Source organism: Echinops telfairi, unplaced genomic scaffold, assembly GCF_000313985.2.
Source record: "Echinops telfairi isolate 266 unplaced genomic scaffold, ASM31398v2 ScPeMD7_1713;HRSCAF=2227, whole genome shotgun sequence".
NCBI classification, from domain to species: domain Eukaryota; kingdom Metazoa; phylum Chordata; class Mammalia; order Afrosoricida; family Tenrecidae; genus Echinops; species Echinops telfairi.
Window position 1 is genome coordinate 18346572 of NW_022105611.1, and position 9648 is coordinate 18356219.

The window sequence follows — 9648 nt, forward strand, 5'->3', positions numbered from 1 at the left end:
ACAAAAGCCACTCAGAGTCCACCGGCCAGGCTGTACAGGACAGGCAGGCTCATTTCTTGTGGGGCCTGGCTTTGCCTGCTCGCTGGTTGGAAAGGGGCTGAAGCACCCAGAAATAGCCGTTAGCCTGCAAGGTGGGGGCAGAGTAGCCTCAAATGGGGGGCACGTCCAGGGCTGTGCCATGTGGAGAGATGCTACAGGTGTCCAGATCAGCTGCTGCCAGGAGTTGGAGCTCTGAGAGAGCCCAGGCAGGCAGGGCCGTGGACACACAGATGGTAGCTGGCGTCTCAGGGGGGCGAGGAGGCCCTCCTGGCCCCGCCTGCCTTCCCCGTCTCCTCTCTCTGTCCGGAGGCACCCGGGGCTGGCATCTGTGAAGCACCTTCTCCTCCAGCCGCACTGCTGACACTTGAAAGGAAGACCCAGCTGGCTCCCCAGGGGGGGCTGGCGGTGTGCAGTGGACCCCTCCCTGGGGCAGGGCCTGGCTCTCAGCAGGTCAGCGCCCACCTGCTTGATCCCAGCAGAGAGTCCGGGGCTGCAGGACGGGGCAGGCAGTAGGCAGATCAATGCTAGGCTGTCTCCTGCTGGGGCAGGATCGGAGCCTTTCATCCACGCTAGGCCAGCACCCCGGGCACCAGACTGACTTCCTCTCGCTTCCACTCCTCCTGGTGATGCCAGCCCATAAAGCTCCTTCCGGACAGAGCCGACCCGCTGCCCGACCTGCTGCACCTGGGGGAAGGAGGCGCCCAGGCTCCAAGGCCTCTGGCCGAGGCTGGAAGTCCTGCTGCCTGGTTCCAGATGCCATCACGTGGTTGCAGGAGCCTGTTGTGGTTGGGGGTCAGCCCCGTTCCTAGGGTCCCTGTGTACAACAGGAGAAAGCCCCGCCAGTCCTGTGCCATGCTCACAATTGGTTGTGTCTGGCGGCTGTGGCCGCCTCTGCGTCAGTCATCTGGCCAAAGTCTCCTCCTTCTCCTCTTGGAGCGGGGGCTTCCCTAAGGGAGCTTCCCTTAATCTTGTCTGTTCCTTTGTCGGGAAGACGTTTATTTTTCACGTGACTGCAGTGAACGTATCTAACATAAAAAGTTGTCCATTTGCAGGGCTCCCAGGCGCGTCGGGGTCTCCGCGGTGCCTAGGGGCCCCCACTGCTTATTTCTAGGCTTGTTTCCCATCTCCCCCAAAGCAGAACTCGATGCCCATTGAGCAGCAGCTCCCCTGGCCCCTCCCCCAGCCCCTGGTGGCGTCTAATCAACTCTCCCTCTCTGTGCACTGGCCTGGGAGAGGTGTTTCTTTTGCTTGCCTGGATTCACACAACATGCGCCCTTGTGCATCTGCCTCTTCCACTCAGCACAGTGGTTTCCAGGTCCGGGTGGTGCCACGCCGGGACCCGAATTCCTGGGTGTCGGTGGAGGCCGGCCCCTTGTGCAGAGAGGCACGGAGAGCTGATCCCGCCACCTGTTGGTGGAAGCCTGGTGTCGCCGCCACGTTTGGCTCTTGTGAGTCAGGCAGCAGTGAACGCTGGGCAGACATACCTGTTGGAGGTCCTGCTTCCACGGTCACTTTATGTGTCACGTGGTGAGGACTGTATGCTCTTGACTACGGAGACCGCTCTCACTCCTGGTGACCCTGTGTGCCACAGGACGGGGCACTGCCCGGCCTGGGCTGTCCCCACTGTTCGTTTACACAGCGGCTGCCCCTGGACAGTCTCTCCAGCAGCACATGGGGCTCTCACTTCTCCACGTGCCAGCCAACGCTTCTGGTTGTCCCCGCTTCGCTGAGAAGAGCCATCTCCGACCATGTCACGCCTGGACGAGACTCAAACCCCCCAGAGCAGAAGACGCCACACCATGAAAGTCTCCCTCCCTCCAGAAGAGCTCTTTTAAGCACATGCAGAGGTGTGCATGCATGCAGAACAAACGAAAGCCACACAGCCGGGGCTGTGGAGCAGATTCTGGCTCAGACGACCCTGAGGACAGACTAGCCATGCCTCCTCGCGAGGGGGGGGGGGCATGCAAAGCTGTACACCTTGATGGAGACAGACAGCCACAGCTTTCTCCCAGAGACCAGCCCACCAGCCCGAAACCCCATCCATGGCTATCAAGTCGATCACAGCCAGAGTGACCCTGTGGAGCCCAGGGGAACTGCCCCTGTGGGCTCCTCTCTCTCCCTGGGACAGCTGATCAGTGTGAGTCGCCGGCCCTGTGGTTAGCAGCCCAGTGTGTAGCCACCAGGAGCTTCCTCCTATGTAACATGTGGCATCCACTCCATTAGCCACGGGGCGGTGCACCCCCCACCAAGACCCAAGGCCACCTGACACAGAAACCCAGTGCTTCCTCAACACTGACCAGCCCTCGCTCTCCCTCCTGCCCCGGGAAACTCGGGTCCGTGAGCTGCCTACCACAGGCGTGTGATCAGAAAGTACTCTTCCTTTGTGACTGACTGGCTTCATCAGGGGTTCAGTCTGCCTTTTGAGTAGTGTTTCATTGCAAGGAAATGACAGCTTGTGTTTACCCAGTCGCTATTAATATCGGGTCGTTTCCAGCCTTTGTGTAATACAGAAACAGCTGCTCTGAACATTCACGGGCCAGGCTCCACATCACTGCTGGAAGTCAGTGCTGGGGCTGGGGCTTTACGGCACTGTGTGTGTGGTGTGTGTGGTGGTGTGTGCCTGGTGTGGCTGTATGTGTGTGGTGTGTATGTGAGCCTGTGCGTGTGTGGTGTATGTGTGGGATGTATATGAGTATGTGCATGTGTGGTGTGCATATGTGTGTGTGGTGCGTGTGTAATGTGTGTATATGTGGTATGTGGTTGTATGCATGTGTAGTGTGTGGTATGTGTATAGGTGGGGGTGTATATGTGGTGCGAGTATGTGTGTGCGTGTGTAGTGTGTGTATATGTGGTGTGTGTGTGTGGTATGTGTATGTGTGGTGTGTGTGCATGTGTGGTATGTGGTGGGCCAGGATCCCGAAGCTGTTGAGCACAGCAACCATGTTGTCGTCTGATGGGAACCACTACACCAGCTGTCAAGTCCCGAGATCATCAATGCTAAGTTGCATTAGGATTGTGGGGAGTCGGTTTCATTGCAAGTATTCCCACTTAGACACTGTAATAAGAAACCCCCAGAAAGGACCCTCAGAGATGCCAGCTGTGCCCAGCACCTCTGCCCCATGGCCACGGGGCCAGATGCCTGCAGCAGCAGCATGGGGGGAAAGGGAGACCCAGCTCTTTGCAGGGTCCTGGAAGTTGGGGGCCTCAGGGATTGTTAAAGCACATTCCTCCAAGACTCCCCAGCCTCCAGCCAGCCAGCAAGAACCCAACCACTGAGACAGGCAGGATGGCATTTGAGCCCAGACCTGCCCCTTCTAAGCTGTGTTACCTACTGAGCAGGTGGTCTGAGGATGAGAAGAATCCTGCTCAGTAGGGGGAGATGTGCAGAACAGAATTCCAAATTCTCATAAAACCCAGAGCTGGTGAAGCCACTGCGGCCAAATGAACCCCTGGCACAATGGCCCTGACATCACCTTTTGAACTTAAACCCTACACCCCAACATCCCCTCCAGTCTTCTTAGAACCAAACCATCCTTGGACTTAGCTCATGTGTAACTAGCGGTCGGTCTGCCCTGAGCCATGTGCTCTTTGGGGGTCACGTGTCGAGTCAGGTCTCTGTGGGACCGTAATGACAGCAGCTCATGGGAGGTCCTCCAGCAGACACGGAGGGCGGTGTGCTCCTCACGGGGAGGGGCCATTCGGAAAAGGAGACCAAGCAGGTGCACAACTTGAAGGTGATGCGAACGCGCTGGCTCCTCCTTGTAGAAGCGCTTGCATTGGGGGATGTTGGGCTGTGCGTGTTCTCAGCAGAAGAAAAGCATACAGTACATTTCAGCAAGTAAAGTAGAAGGGGGGGCGGCGTGACTAAGCAAGCCTTCGCCTCCCTGAGCCTAGTTGCCATGTGTGAGTGTGTTGTATATGTGTGTGTGAGAGAGAGAGAAGCAGAGACGAGACGGGAATAAAGGGGAGGATAATGTGGGTGTCTCACACAGGCCTGGGCGCACAGGGGCCCCCAAAGGAAAGTGGAAGGGGGGTGGGATCAAGCCAGCACCTACCCTCTGTTGTCAGGAACCCCCATTTGCAGAGTGCCGCAGCCTCAGAGCAAGGCAGCACTGTGGCCAGACAGCAGTTCCCGGAGGGCAGGGTGCCCGGCAGAGCCAGCCTGGCTGAGAGGGACAGATCTCTTGGGAAGATGGGTGGTCATCAGTTGGATCTGAGAGGTCCTGGGAGTCTATGGGGTGACCCCAGCTGTCCTCTACTGGTCAGGATGAGACCTGTGCATTGAGTGGGCAGAGCCGGTTGTGTGGGGAGGGAAAGTGAGGTGTGACAGGTGAGACCAGAAGAGCTGGAAGCCTGCATGGCCTAATTCGGGGACATTTCAGATCCCCTTTGTCCCCTAAGATGCCATCTACCTCATCCTTTCCTGTTCCTTGGTCTCTGCAAGAGGATGGACAGGTGGGGGTGGGCAGGACGTATTAGAGAGGCCCCTGGTTAACCTGTGCCCACACTAGTCTGCCTCCCAATCTGAAGCCCAGCTAGTGCCAGAGGCTGGGCAGGATGTCACACTCCTGCAGGGGACCCAGCCCCTCAGCCTCCTGCGCTGCTGCTGGCCAGTGCCCCCTGAGCCCAGGTTCCCAGCAGAGCTCCGCTGCCCCATCTGTCCCTCTGTTGAGGGTGCTGAGGGTGGGGAGGGAAAATCGAAACCATGGATGGAACTGGTGAGGTCTCGGGCCCTCGTTCTCTGAGGGCCCCCCCATCCCATCCTCTCGGGGACTCTCAGGTGCTGCACCCTCCTCAGCCTGCTCTTCCTCTGTGCCCACCCTCCTGACCTCTTCCCCTGCTGCCTGTGTCCTCCCCCTGTGCCTCGCTCTGCGCCCACTGGCTTCCTTTAGCCCCTGAGCTCCGTCTGTCCCACACCCGTGGCCTTGTCTGTCTATCTGGCATGCTTGTCTCCATCCCCGCCAGTGTGTCTGCCTCTGCGGCCCCTCCCTCTCCTAGACACCCTGGGGAGCCTGCTCTGACACTCTGGTAACGCTCCCTTCCAGATCGGACTGGTGGTCACCCTGGTGGCCACAGTGGTGGCCATGTCCACCGTGGCCCAGCTCTGGGAGGACGAGTGGGAAGTGCTGCTGATCTCCCTGCAGGTAAGTGAGAGGCCTTCCCGACCACAGCCCAGAGACGGGCAGGGACGGGCCTGGTCACACAGCGAGTCAGAGGCAGGGAAGGTGCTAGGACGCGGGGTCTCTGAGGCTCTCGGTCCCTCCATTGGGGGGATGGAGTGCAACAGACAGGCCATTGATGCGCTGTGCGGCCCCTCTTACTCCCCTCCCCCCACAGGGCACAGCCCCGTTCCTGCACTTGGGGGCCCTGGCCGCCATCACAGCCCTCTCCTGGGTCGTGGCGGGACAGTTTGCCTGCGCAGAACGGACCTGTGAGTATAGCGGGCTAGAACCTGGCCCTTCAAGTCCCGAGAACTTCACCTGGGCATGAAGTGGGGCCCTCCCTGGATGCAGAGTTGTGTGTGTTTGTGTCTGTGTGTGTTCCTATTTGGGTATGTGTCTGTGTGTCTATGTGGGTGAGTGTCTGGGTCTGTGTGTTATCTCTTTGTGTGTCTGTGTATGTGGGTGTCTGTATGGGTATGTGCCTGTGTCTGTGTGTGTGTCTATGTGGGTGTCTGTATGGGTATGTGCCTGTGTCTGTGTGTGTGTCTATGTGGATGTGCATCTGTGTGTGTGTCTCTGTATGTGTCTTTGTGTATATCTGTGTGCATGTGTATGTGTTTGTGTGTGTTGGGGCCGAGAAGGGAGTTCAGGGAAGGTTATAGCCTTGTCTGCCTGGCATTCATATGTATGTGTGTGTGTGTGTCTGTCTTTGTCTGTGTATATGTACGAGTGTCTGTGTGGGTGTCTATATATGTGTTTGTGTGGATGTGTGTGTTGGGGGGCGAGAAGGGAGTTCAGGGAAAGTCATAGGCTCATCTGCCTGGCAGTCATTTGTGTGTGTGTGTGTGTGTGTGTGCGCTCGCACAGGGGAGCCAGGCCAGCTCACCTCCCCAGCAAGAGTTTGGGGTCTCCACAGAGCCCCTGAGCACTGCAGGGTGGAGGGAGGTAGACCCATCAGCCCACACCAGGGCGGCCCGGGCTCACTGGGGCACTCCTGCCCGCCCTCTGCAGCCTCCCAGACGGCCATTCTCTGTCCCTTCTTTGCTGTGGTGCTGGCCCTCTACCTGGCCCCCCTTTCCATCTCCTCCCCATGCATCATGGAGAAAAAGGACCTGGGACCCAAGCCTGCCCTCATAGGCCACCGCGGGGCCCCTATGGTGAGTGCCACCTTCGGGGCCTGCCCCGGGAGCAGAGCTGCCATGGGCTGGGGCCGGAGGGAGATGGGTAGTGGGGCTGAAATGTATGGGGGGAGGGGGGGATGGATGGGTGGGGGGATGGATGGATGGATGGGGGGAGGGGTGGGTGGGTGGGGGGTGATCCTGTCTAAGGCTGCCCCGTGGGGCCCTTGTGAAGGTCAGAGATGTGCGGGAGCACAGTGCCAAAGGTGAGTGTGCGCACGGAAGGAGCTCGTGCACAGGCCTGCGTCTCTGTTCCAGACCAGGGTCTCCCCGCCCTGGAAGGCCAGGAACCAGGGGTTCTTAAACAGGGCAGTGCCACCTGCTGCCGCCAGGGCGCACGCGCATGTGCGAGAGAGATGGACAGACCAAGCCAGGGAATGAGAGGGAGTTTTCCCAGCGGTGGTCCCACTGAGACTGGGAATGCCATTGGGTTTTTTTCCCCTTCCATAAAAGGGGCCTCCCAGGGTGGCTGTCGTAGAGGGAGAGAGGGAGTCCGGCTGGGTGGAGAGAGTCACTTCACTCCTCATGTGGGCTTCAACTGGACCATGGTCCCCTCCCAGCAAACCCTTTCTGGTCCCAGTACCTCCCAGAGACAGGAACCTGGGAAGGCCAGGGCCTCCGAGTCAGAAGGGTCTGGGTGGGGGTCCCTGTGTGCTGCTGGGAGCTGTTGTGAGGACAAGCTGGGAGCTGGCTCTCTGGGTGGGGGGGAGGAGCGGGGCCCGAGTGAGGAGGGGGTCTCCTTCAGGACTCTGGGGTCCCGGCTCCTCTGCCCTTCCTGACGCAGCGCATCCATCTCACCTGCTTCGCAGGCAAGGGGGCAAGAGGGAATGTGCCGAGGCAGGAGCGGGGGTGGGGAACGGGAGGAGAGGGGTGGTCCAGCTTGGGTGATTATTTTGCTAGGAACATTACTACCAACAGACAAAGATGCAGGAAGAATAGTGCAGGGGGTCACAGCGTGGCGAACAGGGTCATGAACCCATGCCTGCTCAACATTTGTCAGTATTTGCCATTCCTGCTTCCTCTATCCCACGCTCTTAGAAAACCCGCCTTAGTTGGCACTTTAAAGAAAATCCCTGACGGCCTATCGCCTTACCCACGCGTACCTCTAGACGTGCCTCTAAGGCACGAGGAACGGGCAATAGGTGTGTCTGTGCATGTCCACCGCTGTTCCCCCACCCTGTAAAACGAGAAGACAGCAGTAAGCCCTTAGTATGATCTAAAACGGAATCCCCATTCCGCTGTTGTTGTTTTTTAATCAACTCGAAAATACTCTTTTACAGTCGCGTGGTTAAAAATCGGGGCCCAGACTGTGTGTGCGGTTGGCGTGCCTCCCAAGCCTGGGTCAGTGAGACTCCCCTTTGCCCTGCTGCTGGTCTGTGGAAGCAGCGTCTGCCTTGTTGGAGAGCCCACAACGGGCACCTCGTGGCCGCATCAGCGTGGGCGTCTGAGGGGCGGTGCCCACACCTGGCACATCTCCTCTGTGGGTCTGTCCTAGTGTCCTCAGATGAGAGAGCCCGAGGGGGGCGGTTCTGACTCTGGGCCCCCTTGTCTGTGTGGGAAACCCAAGGGCAGTCCCAGTGTCCTGGGATATTTGGTCAAACCAGCTCGATTCGTGTGTGTGTGTGTGTGTGTGTGTGTGTGTGTACACACATGTGTGCACTCTGGAATGTGTGTGTGTGTGTGTGTGTGTGTGTGCACTCTGCAATATTTGGTCAAGCCAGCTGCAAGGCTGGGATTCTTAACCAGGGTGTTGCCCTGCTCGTCCACATTTATGACCACCGCCAGCGCCCCCATGCGCTCAGACCGGGGCAGGTGGGAGGTAAGGATTACGCATTTACTCCAGGACCCTTGGATGCTTCTTAGGATCCCTGCGGAGCCCCTTGGAGGCAGTGTCCCTGCCCTGCCCAGGAGGCCGTCCCTCGGGACACTGACTGTGGGTAACAGCCTCCAGGAGGTCGAGGCCCTGCCTGCCTCTCTCCTGTCTACCCACAGTCCACCTTCTGTACTGGGGAGGTCTCACCGCAGGACATTCAGAAGAGGGGCAGGTGGATGGAGTCCACTGAGTCCATGCCTCTCCCGTGTGCCTCTGGGCTCCCCACCCCACCCCCCATGCCACCCACTGGACTGGAAGAACTCAAGTACCATACGCTGCTTGGGGGGCCGGGGACCCCCTTGGGTGCCAGGCCCACAGTCGCTGACGTCTTGTCTCACTGTGAAGTTGATAACAGCCCCACCCCCTCCCCTTTGTAGCTCAAGAAGGGAGGCTCTGGGCAGTGAGGGGACTGACCCAATGTTGCTGGAAGGTGGCACTGCCCTCACCCACGATGAGCGCTGAAGCCCTCCCCACCCTCCTCCTCAGAGGGGAAGAGCGTGCTTCCTTTTAGAGAACATGGGCCCCACGGGCCAAAGGGAGAGAAGGCGGGGATGAGTGTATCCTGGGGGGTGGGGGCGTGTGGGCAGAGGCTCTGCTGTTCACCCTGACTGTGGGTAACAGCCTCACAGTCTGCTCAATAGTTGCATGGCTCCCTCTGGCCTCTCCCCAGGCCTAGCCCAATCCTCGGTTTAGGACTGACCCCTAGTGGCGGCTCAGAGTATGACATGGTCCTTCAGACCTAGGGATGGAGAGGACCCATAGGAGAAGGAGACACGCCCAGGCGTCTATGTGATGCTAGTTAATGGCAGAACCCAGCCAAGGACCATGTGCTCTGGACCACTGGTTCCACTGACTCTGCTGTGTTCTCAGAGGCTAGTGCAGCACCCAGCACCCAGTCTGAAACCCACATGCCTCCATTCCCACACCTGGTGACCCTACAGGACAGGGCAGAACTCTAGGGTTGTATGGGAACTCACAGCCTCCTCTTTCTCCTGCAAAGTGGCTGGTGGGTTTGAACCATGGCCCTTGGGGTTACCAGCCCCACCAGAGGCCCAGGCAGTGTGCTGGGGACTTCAGATCCCTGACTGATCGCATAGACGAGGAAACTGACAGTCCTATTGAAAATCTGGCAACCCCTTCTCCCCTCCCTCCAGGAGCTTAGCACTCAGGCTTGTCCCAGGCCGGCCACGGAGGCACAGAGGACAGCCCACCTCCAGCTCCAGCTCCGTGCCCAGAACACAATGATGATAACAGTACCGTGACCACGTCATGGTTCGGTGGCTTCTGACTCAGCCCTCCCTGCACAACACCGCCCGGTCCCCCGCCATCCTCTCGATGGTCTCTGTACCTGAGCCCATTGTTGTAGCCACCGTGTCAGTCCTTGTGAAAGCCCACC

At 58.9% G+C, this 9648-nt stretch overlaps 1 protein-coding gene across 1 annotated transcript in view; it reads left to right on the forward strand.

Annotated features, from left to right (window-relative positions):
• The window catches only part of GDPD5 (glycerophosphodiester phosphodiesterase domain containing 5), a 95524-nt gene that overhangs the window by 72663 nt on the left and 13213 nt on the right, over positions 1–9648 (forward strand). The window contains exons 6-8 of the mRNA XM_045293089.1: positions 5085–5183; positions 5377–5470; positions 6213–6358. Coding sequence (XP_045149024.1) covers positions 5085–5183; positions 5377–5470; positions 6213–6358 — 339 coding nt within the window. The remainder of the gene's footprint in view (positions 1–5084; positions 5184–5376; positions 5471–6212; positions 6359–9648) is intronic.